General features: G+C 42.3%; 1 protein-coding gene across 8 annotated transcripts in view; it reads right to left on the reverse strand.

Annotated features, from left to right (window-relative positions):
* Positions 1-12,247: 12,247 nt before the first annotated feature.
* Positions 12,248-26,685, reverse strand: part of SNX24 (sorting nexin 24) — a 154,153-nt gene continuing 139,715 nt past the window's right edge. For all 8 annotated transcript variants that reach the window (XM_072728724.1, XM_072728720.1, XM_072728722.1 and 5 more), the window contains 4 exons: positions 21,435-21,529; positions 19,815-19,847; positions 19,208-19,272; positions 12,248-13,815 (listed from right to left, as the gene is read on the reverse strand). In XM_072728724.1, coding sequence (XP_072584825.1) covers positions 13,748-13,815; positions 19,208-19,272; positions 19,815-19,847; positions 21,435-21,529 — 261 coding nt within the window. In that variant the 3' untranslated portion in view covers positions 12,248-13,747. The remainder of the gene's footprint in view (positions 13,816-19,207; positions 19,273-19,814; positions 19,848-21,434; positions 21,530-26,685) is intronic.

Genomic DNA, 26,685 nt, shown 5'->3' on the forward strand with positions numbered 1-26,685 from the left:
AGCGTTCCCCCAAGCATTTCGTATCGGTGGAGTAGGCTGACTCTACAGATGGGTAAGTATATGGCCTGACAAACTCATTTATTAGCTCACCTGATAATTATTTATTGAGGGCTGCGTAGAGCTGCTAACAGTGGCAGCCCTTATGGTTCCCATGAAAGAAAACAAATAATAGGAACATATACCGCATGAATATATAATAGGACATCAGGTAGTAAGAAGTCTCTGAAGAGAAACAGCACAGAGAGATGAGAGTCAAGAGGTGGTCTGGGAAGTCCTGAGTGTAGGCTGAAGGAAGTGAGGGCAGGAAGCCACGGTGACGTGGAGGGAAGAGTGTGTGAGAACAGTGGCCCTGGTGATGGTCGGGCTGGTAGTGTCAATAAAGATCAGAGTCCAAAAAAAAAAAAAAAGATCAGAGTCCAGATATGCAGAGCAAGGGTGGTAGAGGAGTGAGAAAGAGGGAGCAGGAATGTCTGAAAGGCTAACTGGGGCATTCCTTTGTCCTGGGCCTGGTGACTGGCTCAGGAAGAGATATTTGACCTGAGTCATGGTGGTGAGTCTCAACTGTGGAAATTCCAATGGAGATATGGGGACAGAGCTGCTCTCAGGAGCAAGGCTGAGAATGAAACTGGCACAAAGGGAAGCTGATCAGGAAACAAAGAGGTATTCCTGAAGACACCAATCAGCCCCTGAGTCCAGCCATGCCTGAAGCCCATCTCTACCCTTAGATCTTTGGCTCTGCAAGCTAATACATTTCTTTTTTCTTCTTTCTTCTTCTCTCTTCTTTCTTCTTTCTTCTTCTTCTTCTTCTTCTTCTTCTTCTTCTTCTTCTTCTTCTTCTTCTTCTTCTTCTTCTTCTTCTTCTTCTTTCTTCTTCTTTTCTTCTTCTTCTTCTTTTCTTTCTTCTTTCTTTCTTCTTTCTTCTTCTTCTTCTTCTTCTTCTTCTTCTTCTTCTTCTTCTTCTTCTTCTTCTTCTTCTTTCTTCTTCTTTTCTTCTTCTTCTTCTTTTCTTTCTTCTTTCTTTCTTCTTTCTTCTTCTTCTTCTTCTTCTTCTTCTTCTTCTTCTTCTTCTTCTTCTTCTTCTTCTTTCTTCTTCTTTCTTCTTCTTCTTTCTCTCTTCTTCTCTTCTTTTTTTTTTTTTGCTTCAGCCAGGAAAAATTTAATGCTTGTGACTTAGAACCTAAAATCTTTGTCTAATGGAGCAATATCGAAAAGCTTTGTGTATAAAGATGTGAATTTGCAGAGGTACCAGGCTGGCTTGGTTGGTAAAGGATGTGACTCTTGATCTTGGGATCATGAATTTCAGCCCCATGTTGGGGGTAGAGTTTACTTTTAAAAATGTGAATTGCAGAATTCTTTATTCTAGCAAAATATTGGAAGCAACCTGAATGTCCCAATATGGTTATAAGTCATACATCCCATAATAGAATACCATGCGTTCATTAAGATGAATGATAGAAAACTTAGAACAACATGAGAAAATGGTCACTTTCAAGAAAAATGGTAGGATTCTGTGTGCAGCATGATGTCAAGTGTGTAAATACACTCTCACAAGGCAAATGCAACAAAATATGAATTGTCATGAAGCAAACACAAATGGTGAGATTTTTAAACTCTTGAGTTTATATTTTTTGCTTTTTTTGGTCTTCCAATTATCCCCTAAGGGGCATTTCTTTTAATCATTGGGAAAACATGTATTTAAAAAACGTTTTTAAGGTAACACGGGAGGAAATTGGAAACAAATATGCATTAGACACAGAAAGTGCTGTAAGTTTCCGTGTCAGAGGGCAAGCACATGAGCCGCTGCTTCCTCTGTGCTTGGGGACATGTACTTTTGTACAGTACAGTGGGTTGTATTTTTTTATTAGTATGAGCATAATGACATCTCTAGTGACAAAGCAAGAAGGGGTTCATTTTCAAAGGGCTGAAACTCTGAGCACTGAACACACAGGGAGGAAATCAGCAGGCTGTCTACTACACCAGATGACACACCCCCTGCTCAAAGCTGTTTGCTTCTTGAAGGTCACACCTATCAAAAGTATTAGCAGGGATCCCTGGGTGGCTCAGCAGTTTAGCTCCTGCCTTCAGCCCAGGGCTTGATCCAGGAGTCCCGGGATTGAGTCCCACGTCAGGCTCCCTGCATGGAGCCTGCTTCTCCCTCTGCCTGTGTCTCTGCCTCTCTCTCTCTCTCTCTCTCTCTGTGTCTCTCATGAGTAAATAAATAAAATCTTAAAAAAAAAAAGCATTAGCAAATTCACAACTATAAACTACTGCTTTACAAAAAGCCTATGCTTTCTGCGAAAGCTTTTGAAATGAACAGTTTGCTCTTTTGGCAATCATGCTGTGAAAAGGATACACAGCCAAGGGCGTGTGCAAAATCAGAGGAAAATTATACAGGCTACCACCATCACCATGCCCCAATTATTAAAATTTAGTCCTGAATCACTTTAATAAACAATTTAAAATATTTGGTATCCTTAGCCATAAGTTGTCTTATTCCAAATGCTATTTAGCAATTTTAGGGATCTTCAAATAAGATACATTTTAGTAAAACTTATTCCTAGGACACTTTCAAAATTATTAACTACTTCATTTCTGATGAGTTTTTAGATTTTGAACAGAACTCACCAAACTCCTTTTTAAAAAAAGTTCAGCCGTTTTGAGTTACATAAAGACAAAAACATGGCAAAGATTTTATAGCAGGAAAAGGATTTGTTTTTGTTTTTCAACATTCCTATAATTCAGACAGCTGAAGAAATCTTTGATCTGGAAGTCTTGGAAATTCAAAGCCCCCTTAAGGCATTTTTTTTTAAATTAAGAAAGAGTAAAAACAGTATTTGTAATGGAAAATTTTTGTGCTGTTGAGTACATAACGGCTTTTACTTAGGTCTGTAATTCATCTTGTGGACTTAAGATTGTGGCCAAGCGTAAGTTTTAGGTGTGATATAACATCACCTGCTTGGAGATTTGCTGGCGTTGCTGATATTCTTGAGTGATGGAAAAGTAACTGGCACTAACACAGAACAACAGTGACTAATCACAGGAGCCCTGTCTGGAAGAGGGGGAGAAAAAGGTCCATCTATTAAATTCAAAACTAAATGCATCACAAAACCGATACATGGAAATTTCATCCCATCACTAGTTCCAACAGAATGCTTAAGAGTCGAGATTTGGAGGTTATGGAGAGGATGCAACATGCCAATATCCCCCCCCCCCCACAACCCACTTCTGCGGTTTTTTTAGGGGCTATCTATCCCTACACCCATTAATTTTTCAGAAGATGGGAAGGACTTCTTCCCAAAGCACCCTGGGCATTTAAAGTGCCATGAAAATTCTGGTCCCCTTCCATCCTAGGTGGTAAATAGTACGTCCTGAAACTTTGCTATTCAGATTCGAGAACTTGAGTCTTTTCCTCCAACCTGGACACACACACAAACCAGGTCAGCCTTCTGAGCCACTTCTGGGCCCCGGGACCCATCATATGACGGGATGTCAGGAGAGGAATGAGAACTGGTCAGCATGGAGCAGAGAAATTCAAGACTTCATCTATCCCTGTCAGCCAGGAAGTATAGGCCTCTGACAAAGATCTCAGAGCTTCTGAAGTGCCTCCAAACCTTATACAAGCTGTTCCCTCTGCCTTGCAAGTCTCCCTTGCTGCTTCTGTTCCCTGTCACCCTGCAGGACTCAGTACGGGGCTCTCTCTGTGAGCCTTCACTGGAAACTTCTTCAGCTGGGGTTCTGACTGCTTACTTCCAGATGTTTCTCATCTCCTCTTGGACTGGAGGCTCCTCTAAGGATCAGATCTTCACTGTAATCCACCCCTGGTGTTTTACACATAACCGATGCTCAGTGAGTACGTTCAGAGCTAGTAACCCAAACCAGTAGGTCTACATTTATACCATGAGGTACTTAAAATCTCTCAGAAGATTGTATAACATTGGCATTCATCTTTTGACTGTTTCTGCTCCTTTTCAGAGACCGTTACCTTTAAAAAAATACCTTCTGAGTTGAAGTTTGAAGTGTATAGTAGAAGTAGATTGGCAAACATGAGGTAGGTGTCAAACAGTAAAAGGAAAGTTCCAGGTGGCTGTAAGATTTAAGTGGCAGTCTCTGTGGTGGATGGTAGCTGGCTTCGGTGTCATTCCTTGGTTGTGAGCATGGCCAGCTGGCTGGCAGCTGGTGGAGGCCCAGGCCTGAGCAGAGAAGTTTGAATTTGACCTGAGGGGTGATGAGAACCCACTCTCCACAACCGTAAATACTATGGAAGCCAGGTCATCCACCCTAGAAATTCTCATGTTTAAATCCTCATTTGTTGGGGGATTCGTGTGGCCTACCTGATGCAGGACGTGGGGGGTGGCCAGCGCGTAAAGGGTGTGAGATCACAGTACGCCCCACCTGGAAGCTCAGGCAGGTAGCAATACCATGTACTTTGTGATCAACGCCACGGTTTTGCCCTCTGTGCTCTGCTGGGTTCCTGACTACAGAGCATCCTCTGACCTTTGTGCGAGAGGTGTGAGAGAATTCAGCACAACTCTGTCACCACGACGGGAAGAATCTAGCTGAGTTTCCTTCTGCTGGTGGGTAGGTGTTGCGTCTCATTTTGCTTTCACGCTGCTGCAGGCGTAACTCACAAAGGAGGGGTCACAGTGTATGGGCTAGAGGAGAGACCAAGAAGGATAGGATTTATCCCCAAACCTGGAGCTCCCTGGGGATGAGGGTCCTGTTTTCACTCAGGCTGCTACAACAAAGTACCATAGACTGAGTGGTTTATAAACACCATTTTGGAGGCTGGTGGCAGATTTGGGGACTGATGAGGGCTCTCTTCCTGGCTCATGGACTGACACTTTTTCATGGTATACTTGCATGGTGGACAAGGGGGAAGGGTCTCATGACCTAACCACCTCCTCAAGGCCCACTTCCAAATATCATCACCCTGGGCAGTAGGTCTCAACATGTGAATTTAGGTGGGAGACACAAACATTCCATCTATAGCAGGTCCCAACCTCCCACTCCGAGTCCCAGTCAATGAATGGCATCACCATCCAACCATTGTGCAAGCCCAAAACCCATCCTTGACTTCTTTCTCCCTTCCTTTTACCTTCTGCTTCCAAGTCCATCACCAAGTTCTTTGGTGGCTGTGCAATACATCTTGAATATCCACATCTCATCCTCTTCACTGCTATCACCTTCCAGGAAAGGGTCATCTTTCACCCAGATTATTCTAGGCGCCCCCAGTAGTCTCTCTGCTTCAGATCCTGCACCTGGCCAGGCATTCTCCATAAGCAGCCACAATGATCTTTTAAAAATAAATTGGCTCAAGTGTGATATATCATGTGTCTTACCCTAAATCGCATATTGTTTGTTGATGTCTACAAGCTGCCTGAAGGATTTTTTTAAAAAACTCATGCTTTAAAATGTCTCACACCTGGGGCACTTGGCTGGCTCAGTCGGAGGAGAGTGCGATTCTTGATCTCCCAGTCATGAGTTCAAGTCCCACATGGGTGTAGAGATTATTTAAATAATAATAAAAAAGCCCTAAAATGTTTTTTAATGTCTCATGACTAATAAAAAATAAATGAATGCAAAAGTAAAATTCTTTGTCAATTATACCTCAATAAAGCTGAATAAAAGATAATAAAATAGATTATATTTCTTCTGTGTAAAACCCATCAATGGCTTCCCGTTGCATGTAGGCTACGGGTCCAAGTTTTGAATGCCATCTCCCGAGGGGAGCGCTGTGGGATCTGGCCTCAGCCCTTCACCGTCCTCCACACTTACTGGTTTTCTGTGCAGACTTGACGATAGCCTTTTCCTGATTCGGGACTTTAGAATCTGGTGATGTCTCTGCAACACACTCCCTTCTCCCATTCTTTGCCTGGCTAATTTCTCCAGCATCCTTTAGGTCTCAAGTTCAATGCCACCTCCTCAGAGAGGATTCCTGCCCTGCTCCAATATAAATTTGGTATTTTCCCTACAGCATGGTACACCTTCATTTTCCTTCACAGTATTTAACACACTTCATAATGACAATTTTGGGAGATTTTTACCCATCCACTATCACATTATTCTATAAGTTCCATGAAGTCACATTCAAATTCAGATTCAAATTTAGAAAGATACCAAGGATTTAGAAAGATTTTGTTGCCTGATGTGGTGAAGGAAAAACTGCCATGAAATAGATATATAAAAGTTCATGGGAAGGCCCTTATCTTTTACTACATTTAAAATACTTTATTAGTTTTCTTGAGATGATGATGGGTTGTTGTCCTAAAGGTATCACCAGCCTTCTGTTGGAGCCCGCTTGATCATGTTTGATTTTGTGTCTGCTCCCTCTAGAAGTATTAAGATATTTTTTTTAATTTAAAAAGTTTTTTAAAAAGTTTAAATATTTTAAAAATATGCAACATGAAAATAATTTGAAATGTTCCAGGATTGTGGTTCTCAAACTTCCTTGTGCATGAGAATCACCTAAAGGCTTATCAGATCTCCAGGCCCCACACTCAGAGAATCTGATTCTGTATGTCTGGGCAAGACCTGAGAAATTATATTTCTAACAATTTCTTGGATGAAGCTGATCCTGCTGGTCCCAGGTCCAAACTTCAAAAAAACCACTGCCCTAGGGTGCCACACAACCATGGCTTCTAAGCACTGATTTAGATTAATCATTTGTTAAGAATGATAGTTTAAGAAATCGTCCAAGGGTGTAGTTACCCAACCCATTACCACTCTGTATCAAATTAGTGAGCAAACTGTAGGAAATTACTGTTTTCAGAATAGTCAGGATGTAATGAAACATTATGGGAATTTGGAAAGATGTTAGCAAATCCTAATTCAAGGTCACCGACTCCGTGGAACCAGCCTTGAGCTAGGTGGGTGCTGGGAACACAGGGTGCTGGCCATCTACTCCTTCACAGAATCTCAGGAGATCTACTCCTGGCCCCACACTAGAGGAGGAGTATAAACAAGTCAGAAGATGCTCCTGCTCTCACGGAGTCCATGTTCTTGGTGGGAGTGCAGGGGGCGGGGGGAGGGGGAAGACAGTAAACAAACAGAATTACAGATGGTAAAAACTGCTATGAAGTAACAGTTTGCCATACACAAGTCAGAGAAAGACAAACACCATATGATTTCACTTATGTGTGCAACCAAAAAACAAGTGAACAAACAAACAAGCAGATTCATAGATACAGATTGGTGGTTGCCAGTGGGGAGGAGGGTAGGGAGATGGGCAAAATAAGTGAAGAGGATGAAGATGTACAAACTTCCAGTTATAAAATAAGTCTTGGAGATGAAAAGTACAGCACAGGGAATATAGTCAACAATATTGTAATGACGGATGGTGGCAGATGGTGACTGCACCTAACCATGGTGAGCACTGAGTAATGTATAGGATCGTTGAGTCATTATAATGCATGCTGGAAACTAATATATGTCAATTCTACTTCAATACTGAACATTTAAAAAAAAATCATGGTGCCAGGGACACCTGGGTGGCTCAGTGGTTGAGCATCTGCCTTTGGCTCAGGGTGTGATCCCAGGGTCTTGGGATCTACTCTCACATTGGGCTCCCCATGGGGATCCTGTGTCTCCCTCTGCCTATGTCTCTGCCTCTCTCATGCATAAACAAATAAAATCTTAAAAAAAGAAATCATGGTGCCAAGTGGTGTGACCTAAGAGGGGCTCTTTGTGGAGGTGATGTTGAAGCTCTTCAGGTGAGAATGAGCATCTTCTCACGGGAGAAAGGGGTATTTCAGGCAGAGACCAGCAGGTCCTAAGGAGGGGCCAAGGTTAGCAAGTGCTGGGGACTCAAACACTAGTGTCACCACTTCAATGAATACCAGTAACAGGAAAGCAAAGGAACTTGGAGATGCTAGCAGGAGTTGTAGCTTTAAGTGGGAATGAAACTCCTGGAAGATTTTGACCAAATACATAATCTGACGGACACTTTAAGAAGACATCTCTGGCTCTTGTGTGCAGAATGGACTGTAGAGAAAGAAGCAGAGAGATCTGGGAGGAGGCTGCTGCTGGGAGCACAGAGCGTGGCTGAATCAGGCAGGATGGGGCAGCACCCTGTAACCTGCAGTTTCATGCAGAAATATCAGCAACTGTTACAAGCCTAGCTCTTTCCCACCTGGGCACTCACATGTGGTTCAGAAATGCGCCTAAATATGAAGAGTCAGAATGGGAAGCTGATGAGGGACTGGATTAACCTTAACTGAGGGGTCTAAGTCTCAAATCCTGGTAGCCTTGGTCAAACTGTTCAGTCTTCCTAGCCTCCATTTTTCTCTTTAAAGTGAAATGGTAAGAATACAAACCTCATAAAGATGTCATGAGCCTTCGGTGGGACAATCTATGGACAGAATGGACAGAATTTAGCCTCATACCTTTTGGCGCCCAAATGAGGGCGCAGTCCTACTAGCTACTTACCATAATCCCTCTGATCTTCACTTTCTTCTTCAGAGTTCATAAAAAGTTTGTAAGGTGATAGTGGAATAAGGTCTGAAAAACCCTAGTCTAATAATATGTGGCACACAGTAGGAGCTCAGTACACAGGGGTGTCTACATAAATCGAGCATCAAAGCTGGAGACCCTGCTGAGGTCCCTCTGCCTGATGATGGGAGAGGAGTGAAGACAGAAAATGCTTCACATTTTAGAGGTCAGACTTCCAGCTCTACCCTAGGACATAAAACCAAGTTTTTCTCTAGATAATTACACAGACTTCAGGGGTTTAACATTTGAACGCACCCTCCTTCCCCTCGCACACAAATAAATGCCTCTTCACCCTGACCAGAGGCCAGAGTTTCACTAGGCATGCATGTGGGCAGAAAACAAAAATGTTGCAGAAATAGCAGTTGTGCGTTAGCGTCTGCCTCTTCCCTGGGTTTCCGCTGCTGAATTCAAGATCTGTAATTATCATCAAGGATGAAAACCACAGCAAAGCCCAGATGAAAAGGACAGCTTCAGAGCGGAGTACGGAGACTGGCGAGGTCAGCCTTACTCCTGAACACTCTATCTGATTCAGTTAAACAGAAACATTACTCTCTAGTAAATGCCCAGAACTCCCCAAACAACGATTACGTCTCTGTTCTTCAGAGGCCAAACGCAGTGCCTCCATCTGGCGAGGGAACTCACGGGCACGCCACTGGAGTGGATGAGTAACTGAACACATATTCAGGTAGGGCATCAACGAGACCACTACTCAAAGCTGTCACCCTCGCTGCTTCGGCAGGGTCCTGCCACCATCTGAATCTTTGTTCCACCCCCAAATTCATACATTGAAACCTAATCCCCAATGTGGCGGTGTTTGGAGGTAAGGGCCCTTAGGAGGTAATCAGGACTGGGTGCCCTTATAAGAGACTCCAGAGAGAGTCCTCGCCCCTTTACTGCCGCACGAGGACATAGTAAAGAGAACCCCACATCAGACACCAAATGTGTCGGTGCCCTATCCTGGACCTCCCAGCTGGGAGGAATGAATCTGGGTGCTCATTAGCCACCGTGTCCATGCTATGTCTGTTATACAGCCTCAACAACTGTGACAAGTACCTCCCTGTGGCCGCCTGCAACAGCCCAGAAGGTGAACCGATGTTCTCTTGATAGTGGGTCCTGCAGAAAGCATAAAAGTCAGCAGCCATTAAGGAAGGGTAGTTCGTAAAGCATCTCACATCTTCACATCCCTCAAACAGTAGTTCCTAATGTACGTGTGTATCGGCAGCAACTCAGCAGCTTGTCTAAGTTCCCAAAGGCCCCACCTGGCCCGGATTTAATCATTCAGTCCCAGGTGATTCTGACGTGTGTGTACCCCTGACTGAGAACCACTGTTTCAGAGGCTGCCAGGGACATGAGAAAAGTACCAAGTACACGTGCCAAAATCCCTCCTGCACCCTGGCAAGTATCATTAACTGGTTACTGTATTACATCCTTACTCGTTCAAAATTCTTTAAAAAATAAAACTTGAAAAGAATTTTGGTAAATATACACGGTACAACATTCCCCATTTTCAAGTGTACAACTCAATGGCATACAGTACAGTCATACTGTTGTGCGAGCATCCCCATCACCCATCTCCAGAACTTCATCTTCTTCCCCAGCTGAAATCCAGTGAACATTAATTCCTCATTTCTGCCCCTCCCCCAATCACTGACAACCACCATTCTACTTTCTGTTTCTATGAGCTGGACTATTCTAGGTACCTCATATAAGTAGAATCACACAGGACTTGTCCTTTGTGACAGTCTGATTTCACTTAGCATAATGTCTTCAAGATTTATTCATGTTGTGGCATGTGTCAGAACTTCCTTTTTAGGACTGAATAATATTTTATTGCTTGCATAGACTACATTTTGTTTATCCATTCATTCACTGATGGACGGTTGCTTCCACCTGTTGGCGTTTGTGAATAATACCAAGAACTTGGGTGTACAAATCATCTACTCAAGCCTCTGCTTCGACTTCTTTTGGGCATACACCCAGAAGTGGAGATGCTAGATCACACGGTAATTTTAATCTTTTGGAGAACTGCCAGACTATTCTGCACAGAGGCTGTACTGTTTTACATTCTTGCCAGCAAATGTGTGAGGGTTTCAAGGTCTCCACATCCTTGCCGACACTTGTCATTTGCGGCTTTTTGATAGTAGCCACTCTGATGGCTGTGCTGGCACCCTCGGCCGAGCACATTAAGCAGCCATGATCAATTGATCGAAAGTGACAAATGAGATGAAAGCCATTTGTTATTTCTAAACTGTTGCATGAGATTTCTACACTTTTCAAAGTGAAATGATTGAGGATTTACCAGGTAGGGAAGGTCAGTGTTACCAGGGTTGTAGAGATGGTTAAGTGTTTGAAATAGTGGGGCAGGGGAGGCTGGTCTGGAAATGGCTGAGTAGTGGGGACGAGGCCCAAGAGAGGCTCCGCATGAAGCACTGTGGAAGCCTGAGACCAAGCCCAGGCACACCACCAAACCTGCCAACTAGGAGCACAGCAGGTGACGGCTGTCCCCATGCCCTGCCTCAAGTGGCAGTGGGGTTTCTCTTCCTTCTCTTTATTCTGTTCATCCCTCTGTTCTTTACTGCTCTATTTTCTATGAATTCGTGCTTTGAAAAAATTCATGTTTTGTAAAAAGAAAAGGGGGGGGGGGCAAAGGAATACATACCATAAATGTCCATTATCTGTCTGCATGTGGATGAAGTATCCATGCAAGTATACTCATGAACTAAATGCAGTGGTTGTTTGCTGAGGGGGGAGGTGGGAAGCTGGGGATATGAGACAGGGTGGGAGGTTTATCTCTTTTATATATCCTGTCATAAATTGTTATTAGATTTTCAACCGTGGAAATATAGTATCATCTTTCCAATGTCTGTTCCTGAACTGCAGTGACCAGAAAGTTCCAACCCCTGCCAGACTCCCCTGAAGCTGGGGATCGATAATAAGGTTCTGGCATGTGCTTTCATGAGATGGAGTGTGAGGTGGAAATGGGTGACTACCGTCTCCTGCTGTTTGGGGCCATAGCTGTGGGCAAGCCAGGCCATGGGCACTGAGAGGCAATTGTGGTGTAGGTGGTGGCAACTGGACACTGTTCTAGGGCCCAAGGCCCCCGCTTCCTGGGTGCAGCTATGAGGCAGTTATGGTGGTAACAGTGACTTCCCAATCTCAGTTGCTGGTACCTGGATTGCAGCTGCAGTGGTGATATTTACCCCAGTAGCTCCAAGAGTGGCCTCCTGACTTCATGAATTCCTACTCAAGGCAAAGGCTGCAGCTCCCCTGGTGGGTGGGAGCTAGATGTTGCTGGAGGATTCTGGAAGTCATTCCTGGATTCCCTACTAAGGAGGTCACTCTCCTCATCCTTCCAAAAGATTCTGTGAGCTTACTATTCTTACTATTCCATTCTACTTAAAATACTTACCATGGCTTCTATTTCCTCTAATGGACTTGAAACAAGATATGAAATTATGTATTAAAAATTACTAAATAAAAAATAAAAGTCATCACTAAAAAAAAAATTCTCAGAAGGGATTTCTTGAGTAGTGTGACACCCAAAATGCTTGGTTCTTATATTTAAAAAAAAAAAAAATTCTTACCATCTTTGTAAATCATTACCTATTTAAGGAGCACCTGTTAGCTTAAAGGTGAGGTAATTTAACACTTAGAGTAGAAATAAGTGCCTATGAAGTATGTGAGAAGCTGTGTGCGTGTGTATAAAGAGACAGGACACAATTTGCGTTTCTGGTAAAATCCTAAAAGACAAATTCAAATATTTCTTGTCCTTTGTTTTTATTTAACTCAAAAATAGCTAACAACAAAACATTTAAAAAATATCTCTACCACATGAATATTCAGTTATTTTTGGTTCATGACACTTGATTACATAGTCCTCGCCCGTTTTCAGCAGGAAGTAACACATCTATCATAAATATATCTCTCAAAGTCTGCAGCAGGCTTTAAACCTGTATATTTAGATCCTAACCAAAAACCATGATTTAGTTATCTGTTTTGAATCCAAACATTCTTATCCCACACAAAAGCTTAGTAAAATTAATAACCATAAATAGGCTACCTATTAATCAGTCTTCAATGAAATGCCCAAATACAGCACATACATGAAGTTTGCATATATGCTTTTGTCCTTTACTACTCAAAATATGAATGTTTGTGAGATGTACAGTGGAGTTAGAGATCATTCATTGAACTTACATTAATTCCACCTAGGAGGTCAGCAAAAAAGGAAACAATAAAGAAAATAACAATAAATCCCATGAAAATTCCACCAATTTAATGAATGAGTAAACCCTGATAAGGGTCAGAGGACCTTGAGGAATCCAGGTGCTACCACTGTAGTGGCTCCTCAGGCACAGTCAGTTCACATCTGTCTCAGAAGGCAAGCATCTTGCAGGATGAAGTGTGATTCTAGTGTTGAAAGGTATATGATTTTATACAAAATTGCCATAAACAAACAGCAACAGCGTCAAGTGGTCTTCAATGGAAGAAACAGTCCTTTCTTCCAACACTGGAGGGAAAGTGGTTGTGTTGGATGCACACATTTCCAGTATGGCACCTTCTGAAAGGGCTGTCAAGAAGAATCTCCTTACTGCCTTTTATCTTATGTTCTGACACTAGAAGCTCATCCCTAGGTATGACACAACTCCACTGCAGTGTGAAGAGAAATGACCAGATTTTTAAAAATGCCCTAGCATTGTCAGCATAGTTTAATTTCCAGTTTAGTTCCGTCCTCACATTCAGCACAGTGTGTTTCTGTGATGCTCTCATAATGCCGCACTTGAGAACGAATCTATCATTGACCGAGAGAAATCTCATGATGCAAAGATTAGTGTCTCATAAAATCTGAACAAAACAAAACAAAACAAAACAAAAAAACCAAGCTACCAAAGTAGATCAGTCTCAGTGTGATTCAGGATAAGAATAACGTCCAATTAGCAGATGGTGCAAAGGAGGCAGAGGGTAACTTCTGTTTTGTCACGCCCGCTGCTCCCAGGGATCTCCTACAGCCTCCCTTTCACCAGCTGCGAAATTGGCAGCTACCTTCTACTTCTCAAGCCTCGGCCTTAACCTCAGCACCGCCCTGGTTCAGTTTCTATTTTTAAAAGCACCATTCTAATGGAAATGTCCCTGCCCTGAATTAAGCTGGGACTGTGAATTTTACCACTAGCTAGAGCTGTTATGTCATGAAGTTTAGGTTAATTTGGTAGGTATCGATTCCGTGAAACCTGCTTCAGCTCCCTCTAGCCACGTAGGATCTCTACCTGGGCTGGAGATGAGGGTAAAATATCCCATGGAGGACGCCTTCGATAACCACATTCGGAAAATCTGAAAAACAAAAGGAACACGGCTTGTCTTACGCACATCCATGAAACACAACTGCATTTCGCAGAAGTGAGCAAGCGAGGCCCACAGGAACTCAGGCATCTGCGTCGCGGGGGTGCAGCCGCTCCGCACTCCTCAGGACGCGCTGTCATTTGCTCCGGCCTAAAGCCACTTTAGCGCGCACCCAGGCTCTGCAGGAATGCACGGCCAGATTTGTAGCTTATTGATTTAAGGGATGTTCTAATGGTTAATGCTGCTGGGCCCCAGCTCTTTATCTGAATGTTTTCTCACAAGGAAGATGGATTACACTGGCAATTCAATTTCTAACAAAATCTCAATATACTTGAAGGAATTCCAAGATTTCTACTGGGAATACTTGGCTGCAGTTTTTCCATTGTGGTTTACAGCAGCGTTTAGTCCAAGTTGTCTCAAGGATGATCGCTCGGTTACACGAGCTTCCAGGGAGCAGCAGGAATGGGGGCCGTCTTCCTAACTTAAAAGGGCAAATTTCTGACAAAAACCATCCTGTCGAACATGAAAAATCAGCCACATTTTTAGACGAGATACGAAGGAAACCGAGAGTGTGTGAGTAGGCTGGGCCACATCCCAGTTATCAGAGCGGGTAAAATATGAACAGATAACTTGCACGGGGGAACCCATCCATCACACAGCCCAGAGGTTCAATTTCTCAGCTTCAGTCTGCCTATAATTATGTCCAGAATTTATGTGGAAGCTCCATCCCTTTAAATAAATATAGTTATTACATAAGGAAATTAGTTGGTCCAATACTTTCAGACAGAAACTAGTACGTTCCATTATTAACCGACCTGCTATAGAGTACCTACTATGTAAAACCACTTGCAAGGGAGGGTGGAAAGGTTCCTGGAGGAGCGGATCAGGTTCAAAGACTGAAATGGAGGCCAGGGGAAAAAACAGAGGCAGAGAAGGAGGAGGCTCGAGGGCAGGAAAGCTAATTTAAGTCCAGGAATTCTGGCTTTATCTGAAAAAGCAATGAGAACTCCTGAAGGATTTTAAGCAGAGTGACACAGTATTGAATCATGTTTGGCAAAGATGGCTCTGGCTGCCGTTCAGAGTATGCGGGGACTAGTTCAAAGTGGTGGTGGGTTCCATGTGATGAGTGAGGGATTTCTGAACAGAACCTGCTTGAAAGGTTTCTGTAAAGACTGGTGAGTGAAAACAAAGCATGTGAACCTGAGCTGGGCACACAGTCAGTACTGGTTACCATCGTGGACCAAATATGGTCTGGTAACTGGGAATATATGTAAGTAACAGGCCCTGACCCCACCATGGAACTTCCACGCTAGCCAGGGAGACAAGCAAATGAATACACCAACTAAATATGCTTTAGAAATATCTCTAGTACATGAGCAGTTTTGGGTGATGATACTTGATTTCTTAATGTTCGCTTTTATTCAGCATGAAATAACCTAATTTTCCATGAAATACATCTTTAATAATCTGTAATAGGATTTAAACCTACATATTTTGAACCGAACCAAAAGCAAAGATTTTGCTAAGTTCATTTTAATTCTCAAAGTATTTCTCCCCCACAGAAGTGTATTGACACCAAGGGCCATCAATGCAGATATTGATCAGTTTTCAATTAGATGCCCAAATAGAACACACCAACATTGCATTAGCATATGGGCAATTATCCTTTGCCACGCAAAATATAAAAGTCTATTTGAAAGTTAGTGAAATTATAGCATATTCACAGTATACTCATCAGCATATTCAGCTTAAATAGATTTAAGTAAGCCAGTTCAGCAAAAAGGACAAAAAAAGGAAAATACTTATAATTACTTGGTTTCTGCTCAGGTCATGATCTGAGGGTCATGAGACTGAGCCCTACATTAGGCTCCACACTCAGCGCAGAGTCTGCTTGAGATGCTGTCTCTCTTCCTCTCCCTCTGCCCTTGACCTCATTTGAGCATGAACTCTCTCCCTTTCTCAAATAAATACATAAGTCTTTTAAAAAATAAATAAAAGCAAGGGGGAAAACTGAAGCAGGGAACAGGGTTTGCCAGTGAGGGGATGGGAAGGAGAAGAAAGACCTCTGTGCACAAGTAGGGTGTGAATGAGGACCCAGAGGCCCCCCCAGGAGGGTATCTGGGAGGAGGGCATTCCTGGCAGAGGGGGGAACACAAGCCAAGGCGCTGAGCTTATGGGTCCAGCAAGTGCTGAGCTGGTGCTGGAGGCTGGAGAGTCAGCAGGTGAGCACAACAAAGAGAGAGAAAAAGGAAAAAAAGTGTATGATCACTAGTGTAAAGGAAGCAAGTGGGGGACTCTGATCAAAGTGAATGGAACAGAGGTGCTTTATAACAAGGTCCACCAAGAGGACCAATGAGGAGTTTATCAGAAGTCATTATTTTTTTTCATCTGTTCCATTCCATTCTGCCCTTTGGGTTTAGGCTTTGTAATCCATATGTTTTAATTCAATGTCCATTACTGCTTGAAAATTACCTTGGCCTTTGTTTCCCGTAGAGAGGGGATGACAAGGAATGTGACTTAGGATAGGTTTTGTGGTCATTTTTGTTGGTTTTCATTTATTTTGGTAAACATTTGCTGTGAACCTTAAAAAAAATGAAAGGCAACGTGATGGGGGGGTAGTCTTAAGTGGCTCTTGAGAACAGAGCAAGCAAAGGCTCTCTCCAGTTGCGTCTGGAAGGTTCAGAGCCAGTACTGTGTGGGGACAAGAAGAGGGCTTGGCGGGGGTGGGGGGGGGGGAAGCAGCAGTGCCCTAAGGGGGAACAAAGTGAAGACCTTTGAGGCACAGAAAGAACTCAGGGTGGCTACAACAGAGTGTGTGAGGAAGTCCTCTTAGAAACAGGAGCCTGGCCTAGAGCACTGAGGGCTGTGGGAGCCTGGTAAGAGTCAAAGCTCACAGAGAGGGTGGGGATGGAAAGAGGACTGTGTCACAGCTGTATACACAAGGTGATTAAGATCATAAGCAAGGAGATCATTCAAAAGAAAGCAAGGGAGAAGACAAGAGGGCCTATGACAGCTGACTGGTGGGCTTCCAGGGATGGGAAGAAAAGTAGGAAGGTGAAAAAACCCAGGGGAGACCATGTAGGGAAGGGGAGAAAGTGGTCAACAGTGGCCAAAGCTGATGGGAGCTCTGATGAAAGCTGATGAAAGATAGCCATAGAGGGTAGCCACGGGGCAGATGCTGGGGACCACAGCACAAGCTGTTCTGAATTCCCCAGAGAAATCAAAACCAAGCCCAAAAAGTGTATGCTCAGAGAAGAATGTCTGGTTATTAGCATTTTATAAGAGGAGAGTGAAGGTCAAGATTTTAAAGATAGACATGTGTCTGCTTTTGTGGGTGTCAGTTCATCTGTGAAAGTATTTCCATACTCAGTATCCTCTGGAAGAGTATCCTCTCAACATTTTGTTACGAGGCTTAAATAACGCACATGCACAGGAATTTCAACCAAATGCATCAAATTTCTGACCATAAAAAAATACCTGGAAAAAATACTTGTGGAACCATGTTCAAAAGACAAAAAGAATACCCTATAAAACACTGCCTATTTCATCTAGCCTAGATCATGTTATGCATGTCTACTAACTGTAACAGTTTGTTAACCTAATATCAACTAATATGTATTTTTGAAAAATATTTTATTTATTTGACAGAGAGAGAGAGAGAGAGAGAGAGAGAGAGAAAGCACAAACAGGGGAAACAGCAGAGGGAAAGGGAGAAGCAGGCTCCCTGCTGAGCAGAGAGCCCAACGTGGGGCTCGATCCCAGGACACCAAGATCATGACCTGAATCAAAGGCAGACACTTAACTGACTGAGTCACCCAGGCACCCCGATAATGTGCTTTTTTAAAACATAGGAAACAGGGGTGCCTGGGTGGCTCAGTGGTTGAGTGCCTGCCTTCGACCTGGGGTGTGATCCTGAAGTCCCAGGATTGAGTCCCACGTTGGGCTCCCTGCATGGAGCCTGCTTCTCCCTCTGCCTGTGTCTCTGCCTCTCTCTCTGTGTCTCTCATGAATAAATAGATAAATAATCTTAAAAAAAAAACATAGGAAGCAAATGTTACAGAAACAATTATTCCTCACTGAAAGGATTTTATAGGAAAAATACTATGAGACCATATTCATATATAGCAAAGGCAGCTCTGCTGGATCAGGGGCTAGGAATGGTCCTGCAACAGAGCCAGGCTGTGTGTGCGCGGGCCTTGCTCGCACTGCCAGCTCAGTCACTGATCTCAGTACACATGCTGCTGCTACAGAACAGTCCCCTCTCTCTTACTGGTGATAAGGTTTTACTGTCAGGATGTAGGAATGGTTTCAACGGATAATTTATCTACTGCTATTGAGTCGCTATGCTATTTAGTTACTCCCAGAAACAAGAGCTGAATGCTCTACGTAAAGAGCTCACAAGGAGAAATTAGGTACCGAGGGGTCTCCCCATCAGCCGTATGACACGAGGCAAGTCAGGGATCTCCCTGGGCCCCAATTCTGCTTAGCCAATGATGATCTTTGTCCTGCTTATTTTGTGAGGCTGTTAAAATTTTTTTTTAAGATTTTATTTATTTATTTGAGAGAGAGAGAGTGAGCGAGAAAGAGAGAGCATGAGTGGGCAGAGGGAGAGGGAAAAGCAGGCTCCCCACTGAGCAGGAAGCTCAGTGAGAGGTTCGATCCCAGAACCCTGGGATCATGATCTGAGCAGAAGACAGATTCTTAACCGACCAGGCCACCCAGGCACCCAAAGGCTGTTAAAAAATTTAAATGATATAATGTCTGGGAATGTACTTATGAAGGGGTGTATACCAGAATATTTTGAGGACTCTGAGGAACTTAAATCTCTTGGTACAAAGGACAGACCCAGGCTAAAATATTGATTACATTCATGCATAAATTCGTTATATTTAAGTACTCAATTTCTAAAAATGCACACTCAACCATCTAAGGTGCTATAATCTAAATGGAAGTAAAATATATATGTAATACACATATGTTGCTTTTGGGGAAAAAAGCATTTGAAAAAAAGGACCAGAGCCTTGGAATCAAACCTTAGCATCTGGATTAAAAAAACAAACAGAGATCAAAATACACCACCTCCAAAAAAAAAAAAAAAAAAAAAAGAAGAAGAAGAAGAAAAGAAAAGGAAAGACAATATCTTTCCTTCTTATTACTCTAATTCAAAATTGCCTGGTAAGGTAGAAAGAAAAATTACATTTCGTGCTGCAAGTCCTGCCCCAATTAAAATTCCGAATGTCTCTTACAGCAAGAGCACTGGTTTATTGGCAGATTATTAAGCCCTGGACCAATGTCACTCTGTTAGACCTGTATTAAAAACGTGGTTTATGTGGTGCAGGGTCAGATCAGTAAAGAGCTGTTAGCAGATGACAGGTTTGATTACCGCTGGCTGCAGGCAAGACGTATGGGTCCCTGAGGAACAGCAGAACCGGCTGGTGGGACAGTTTGCTGGAAAGGTCAAGAACAGGCATGTCAGCATCAGGGGACGACGGTAAACAGAAAACACTACAAACTAGCTTTGAGGGGATCAAACTGCTGTGTGGGGACATCTCAAGGTTTATGTATCAAACCGTGTGGGTGAATAATAGCGAGCAGAGTTACAGGGAAGAGACCAGCACTGCCCGCACCTTCTAAACGTTTCTTTGTGGAATTTGAAGCAGATATACCACCCCTACAATAAATCATTGCTGAAAAGGGCTGGGTTTTGTTTTGTTTTGTTTTGAAATCTCAAAGCACAATTATTGATAAAATAGTATTCATATTACTTGCACAAAACAAAGTAGGGCTCTTACCCCTTCACTCCTAGATACAACTGGTTACTTCTCTAACTTCCTAGCAAATATTTAGAATCTTAAAATTAACTTCCTAACAAATACTTTCTAGAAGATCGTGACTTGATACACTGACACCACGATCATTACACACTTAACAAAACCACTGTCCAATTCCTGGTTTTATGTAACTCTTGATCTGTTAGTATTGGTTCTTACCTTGATTCTTCAGATTCTGGCTCATCAAAAGATCTAGAATTTTTTTCAAAAGAAGAAAAAGACCATGTAAGTTGGGTGAATGCTGCGGCAAACCAAGGGAAAAATAGCCAGTATTCTTAGAGCTCTGAATTGGGAATATTTATTTATTTATTAATTATTATTTTTTAAGATTTTATTTATTCATGAGACACAAAGAGAGAGAGAGAGGCAGAGACACAGGCAGAGGGAGAAGCAGGCTCCATGCAGGGAGCCCGACGTGGGACTCGATCCGGGGACTCCAGGATCATGCCCTGGGCCGAAGGCGGTGCTAAACCGCTGAGCCACCCGGGCTGCCCTGAATTGGGAAATACTTAAAAGACAAGTATCTTGACAGAGTCACGGCATGACCCATGCCTCACTCTAAAGAGTCATAAGACCACAATATTCCTGAATTTCAATTTTCTGAAGATACTTATAAACTTAGGATTTTGCTTTTGGGCTTATGTAATAGCGAAAAGATTTCACTCTGTCATTCCTCAAATCTCTTCTTAAAAACATCCCTGTATAAAGCCTACCCTCCTAGCAAACGTGCTCAAGTCAGAACAGGACACACTGACAATGCCTATTATTTGGAGAGCACAGTGCATATTATTCTCGCTCTGGGGTGAGTGGGAAGTGGCCTTGTTCAAATACTGCCAGTGAGGGGGGCTGGTATCTGCAGCCTCTCATCCAGCAGGTGGCTGGGCTTTAACATGACTTGGGTGTGGTCCACCTGAACCTCTGGTAGTTGGTATGTGTCCTTTGGACAGGTCTGGAAGCAGCAGGAGGATAAACAAAACCCTTTTCTCTGCATGGGCTTGCAGAGACTTTATGATGGTGTGTCTCTCTGTAAGTAGATTTAATATGTCAGGAGGGTTACTGATTGCCTTCAGAGGCTAGCTCTACACCAGTCAGGCGCCCAGGGCTGGGCAAGTGGCATGTTTCAAAGGTCATTCTTCAGAAGAACATTTCCCAATTGCTGATGATATCAAATGTCTGGTTCCTTGGTAGACAGGGACTGAGATCTACAGCCCCACATTATAAGGTCCTGTGGGAGAGGTAGGAGGAAGCAGGGAGAGAGAGTTCATTTGGGAAGACCTACGCTCTGCTAGCTACAAGGCAAGAGATTTTGGTAAAAACACTTAGTTCCTGTGTTTGTTTGTTCAAATCTACAATAAGGGAGTTGGGTAAAACCATCTCCAAGGTCATTCACAGCTTCCAGATTATGTGACTGTAGATGCATGGGGACACAGACTTTGCTCAAGTAACCCACCAATACATATATTAGTCCCTCAACAGGCTATCTAGAGCCATAATTCCCATCAGGTAACATCACTCTGTGGAGCAGCATAATTCAAAAAGTCAATTCCTTAAGTCTAAACCTGAGTTACCGAGCCTTAGTCATTTGGCCACAAAACAGGGATGAGGACTGCAGAGGAATTCCTTTGACTACAGGCAGGGGGCGAGTAAGTGCTGTCCCAGCAAAGAGAAGGGGCATGGCCCGGCTGGCCCTTCCAGTGCCACTGGGGTTACTGGTTAGGCCAACAAGTGACTGTAGACTGGCTTCAAATACACATCCAAGAGGTGAACAACAATTCTTACCCACAACTCTCTGCCTTCGGTAGAGAGGGCAAGTGTCGCACATTTAGGAAATCAAGGAACAGTTTGGGAAGTTCTTCATTTTCCAAAATGACAGCCTGTGAAAGGAGAAAACAGAACTTAGAAAGTGAAATTTATCAGGCAATCAATAATCAAAGCAAAAACTTCAAAAAGTCATGACCATTCATCTAAGTTCTTACCAGCATCATTCTTCATAATCTGTATGGGGGATGGTGGTCTCCATTTCACCCACCAAGAACTTAGGAGACAAGCACGCTCTTTAGTGTCAGCAAATACTCCATTTTATCTATCCTCTCACCCAACCAGCATTTATGGAGCATCTACTACATGTCAGATGCTGATGAGGGGGTAAGACAGTCAGACACGCAAGGGGGCCACCAGATAGAGTTCTTGTCTTCATGGAGGTTCTGGTATTTTAAAAACCTGGGGACATCAATAATACTGCTAAGATATGTACCTCAAATTTTCCTTACTGGGTGATAAAGTGGTCTGGGCTGTGTGCATGCATGCGTGTGTGTGTGTGTGTGTGTGTATGTGTGTGTGTGTGTTTGTGCGAGTAAAGAGCTCACTACTGTTTAGAAAATACTACACATGGTTTTTTGAACTAGAAGATTTAGCCAAGACCACTCAGCTATCACTTCTTTAGGCACAAGGATCAAATGACATTTATTGCTATTTGGACAGCTCCATTTAAAGGGTCAGTAACAACTTTATCACTAAGTGTAAATCAGCGTATATACTAAAAAAAAAAATCTATACGGGTTTTTCCATTTAGGGAGCTCTGCTAAAGAGCTGGCATAATGGCATAACCATGTCAGTTCTCGGCTATCCAAATTACGCAAGTGCAAGGGGAAATCTAATGGAGAACGAGAGAGTGCATTTTCCTGGGTATTTATCTTTTAAAAAAGAGGGCCACGGTGTGTGAACTGACTAAACAGTTGCCCCTAACCTCCCACTGCCCCCCCCTTTTTTAACAAAGACCATGGGAAAAAAAAATCAAAGATTGTACAATAATTTCTGGAAGTAAGAATTATTTTCAAAGGTCATTTTTATCATTAACCTTAGTTCTCCTCCTCCCACATGTTGTTTAAAGAACAATGAGATGGGATGGTGAAGTATCACTCACACGGCTGATCAAGAGCAGCTATGTCATGTGATGCATAAGGCACAAATGACAAAAGGTCAAATTACGTATATTTTGAAATATGTAATTCTATATAACCTATGGCTTTTAGTCATAATTTACATGCTGAGTAAATTATTTTCTATTTCTAGTAGAGTTTTAAAACAGTTACCCAGTTCAGGATATAGGAATGGAATGAGCAATGCAGGCTGACCCCTACATTATGCCAGCATTTCTACTGCTGTTCAATTCCTGGAGAGGAGTCATCCGGAAAGCCAGCAGCCCTGCCTTGGTCTCTTCCTATTCTTACATAGCCGATTGTACCCACTGAGGAAGTAAGAAAACAAAAAAATGCATAAAATAAAATTTAAAAAGCCCTCCTCTTTCCGGAGGCATGCTTTCATCACTATTTCCACTGACCTCTAACTCAATTTTCATCTACTTGGGAAAATTTTGAGGGTGCCCATAAGGTCATTATTTCAGTGCCCAGAACTCAAAGGTTGTAAGAATCATTATATATATGAAACTCCAAGGAATTTTTGCCATAAAGTAAGTTGTAGCGATTATCTCCATGTTTCTACATATCTGTTTAAGAGAATGATACAATACCTATTTGAATAATAAAGCTTAATATGGTAACAAACACAGAGCTGTTTACCTAGGCAATAGTTTTAATTATGTGTACAAGTGGTAGCTTTCAGATTTAAAAAAAAATGGGGGGGGGGTTGGTGGTAACACTCTTATCTCCACCCCCACCTTTTAAAATAAATTAAATCAATAACAAGTGTGGGACACTTTTAATGACCTGAACTACTTAATTTCCAGGATCTTTAGACATGTCATCCATCACTGCAGTATGGAGGAAGACATCTCTTGAGTGTTCAGGGGGTTAGTTTGGTTTTATTAATGCAAGATTTAGGGAATTTTAACAAGGTGAATTGTTTATTTGCCTTGACAGATTGGCTTACAATGCACTGGCTACATCTACAGCATGATCATTAATGACAAAAGACAGGCAAAAAGCTGTTTACACTGCAACACCAGGATGGGAATTAATCCTGTTCAGCCTCCCCAAATAGAGTACTCCACATAGATGATCACATTTTTTTAGGTAAGATATACTGGCAAAAAAAGAAATATAGAAAACTCCAGAAACCTGTGAGCATTTTTGTTAAATGTTACCTGAAAATTCTCAAATAATATTTTTCAGAAAACAGTCACCAGTATAGATTTCAGGATTTACAGGTATAAAGAAAGTAGTGTTGGGGGGTTAATTAAGTATTCAGTTATGTGGTGGTAGGATTTCCTAAAGTCTGCTAAGAAGGTTTGTAAGAAATGATTAATACTTAAGTACAAACAGAGATAGAGTGTAATGATAGAATTTACCTAATGTAACATAATATATACAAGTGGAGTGACAATCATCGACTAGTACAGAGATGGACAAGAGAAATTACATTAGTTTAACAAAATCTTTCCATTCATACACACATGATCTCACTCCCTGAGAGAGCCAACAGTAATGTGGGGACTCATGACTGTTTCATTTACATCTTCTTCTGTTTCTTGAAAAGCTTTCACTCAAGAAGAGCCCTCCTTCTTTTTTTGTTCTTTTTTCGTTTTTAAGATTTCTATTTATGTATTTGTGAGAGAAAGCACAAGCAGGAGGAGCAGCAGAGGGAGAGGGAGAAGCAGACACCTCCCCACACACACACACTGAGCAGGGAGCCTGAGGCAGGGCTCAATCCCAGAACCCTGGGACTGTGACCTGAGCTGAAGGCAGGCGACTGAGCCACCCAGGTGCCCCGAAGATCCTTCCTTCTTAAAGCTGTACTTGGGCCACTCCACCTTCTTGGGACCCCAGTCTAGTCTAAATACCCAACTGTATTCAATAGGTAAATAAATATATTTAAACATATAATAAATAAAATTTATATAAATAAATATAAAATAATAAATATATAAAAATATATAAATTACATTTTGAATATCAAACCATATTTCTCCATTTTAGCTTGCTTACCATGATTTTTTAATTAGTCTTCAATGGTTACTTATTTCTATTCTTTAGAGAGGCAGGATGGTGTGGTAGGAAGTATGGAGGTTTAGAGCCACACCTGGGTTCCAACACCCTCTTCACCTATCTCATGGGGTTAGCGTGAGGATAAGATGATGGCCTCAAGAGTCTCTGGAACACAATTAGCATTCAATAAATGTTCACTGTTTCTTTACAATCTCTTCATTGTATCAATCCCCAATAACCTATTTTTATAGGTTTTGGAAGTTTGGATGATTGTCCATCTAGCAAACAGGGCTTCTTAACCCTCTATGATTCATGGATCCCTTTGAAAAAGGGATAAAAGCTGAGAATCTCACTTGCTGAAAAATATGCATACATATATATTTGTACTGACAGTGGCAGGGGGTTCACAGGCCCTTGACAGCCCAGCCAAGGACACCTGTTTTTAGCTCCATGTGGCAGTGAGGCTGCTAGGCACACTCTTCATGTGGCGCGGTGCCTACAGTCCTCGCTGCTGGGCCTGTGCTGTATGCCAGCTCCCCAGAGGGCACGCTGGCCTTCTTGTTCTAGTTTTCTACCTTGTTGTCAATTACAACCCCACTGGTGTGTGTGCTGCCTTGAGATTGGAATTCATTGATGCTTTCAGCTCTGGGCTGTGGTGGCAAATATTTGGCAGGGAGGCTACTAGGATTCTTTTGGGTAGATCAAAATCTACTTCAGCACTGAATTTAGAAAGTAGATCATATTCATGGCTTCTGTGTGTTCCATAGGAAATTCTAAAATTTAACAATCTGTAGTGCTGATGGTTCTCAAAATTAGCAAAACATGGAGGAAAGTATTATTTAAACTCTATCAATGCTGGGTCAGAGTCCAGCCGAAGAGGCACTAGTACTTTACATTAGTTAGGAGAGGAGCATTTTGAAATGCAGTGCATTGATGGGTCCATTAACTAATAACTCAGATGGTAGAGTTCTGATACTGGATCTGACACATTGCTGGGCAACTAATTTATGCAGTTAAAAGATGATAATTCAAAATGAATACAAGTTAGAAAAAAAACTGGAAATAAATCCCATTAAATTAAAATTTACAAGGATATGCACTGAGTCAAATACTACAAGAGGCAGAATTAACTACCCAATGTAAATAAACGAAGAGTAGCTATTTATATACAAGTACTCTAGGTCTCAGGGGTAGTTCAACAAGAAGTGTTGCTTCCAGAAGGTTTATAAAATGAGCTGAGCAATCCTCTTGCTCCACTTAATGCGGTATTAGGTAGCTCCCAAAGAAAAAAAAAAAAAGAATAAGTGCAGAAAGGCCTACTAATGAGCAATGAAAATGAATAAAAGATTCAACATCGTTTCCATAAGAGATCACCCAATAGCAGGTAGAGAGCATGGAATGAGGTGTTGCAGGGCCAAGGAGTATGGTCCTTTGGTTAACTAAAGTTTTTTTTAGTAGGGTGGAGATTTTCAAAGCTGCTGGAACAGTAAGAAAGTACTATCCAAACCAGCAGACAGTGTCTATCTCTAATTGAAGCCAATGCAAAAAACAACAAACAAACAACAACAACAACAACAACAAAAAAAAAAAAACAAGCAAAAGTGACCCATGTATGGGAAATGCCTGCATTGCAAGAGCTTCTATAAAAGTCTGGGCTCTGAAACTGTGGAAGGAGCCTAGGTGTCCATCGACAGATGAATGGATAAAGAAGATGTGGTCTATGTATACAATGGAATATTACTCAGCCATTAGAAACTACAAATACCCACCATTTGCTTTGACATGGATGGAACTAGAGGGTATTATGCTGAGTGAAGTAAGTCAGTCGGAGAAGGACAAACATTATATGGTCTCATTCATTTGAGAAATATAAAAAATAGTGAAAGGGAATAAAGGGGAAAGGAGAAAAATGAGTGGGAAATATCAGAAAGGGGGACAGAACATGAGAGACTCCTAACTCTGGGAAACGAACTAGGGGTGGTGGAAGGGGAGGTGGGTAGGGGGTGGGGGTGACTGGGTGATGGGCACTGAGGAGGGCACTTGACAGGATGAGCACTGGGTGTTATTCTATATGTTGGCAAATTGAA

This window comes from Vulpes vulpes, chromosome 12, assembly GCF_048418805.1.
Source record: "Vulpes vulpes isolate BD-2025 chromosome 12, VulVul3, whole genome shotgun sequence".
NCBI lineage: Eukaryota > Metazoa > Chordata > Mammalia > Carnivora > Canidae > Vulpes > Vulpes vulpes.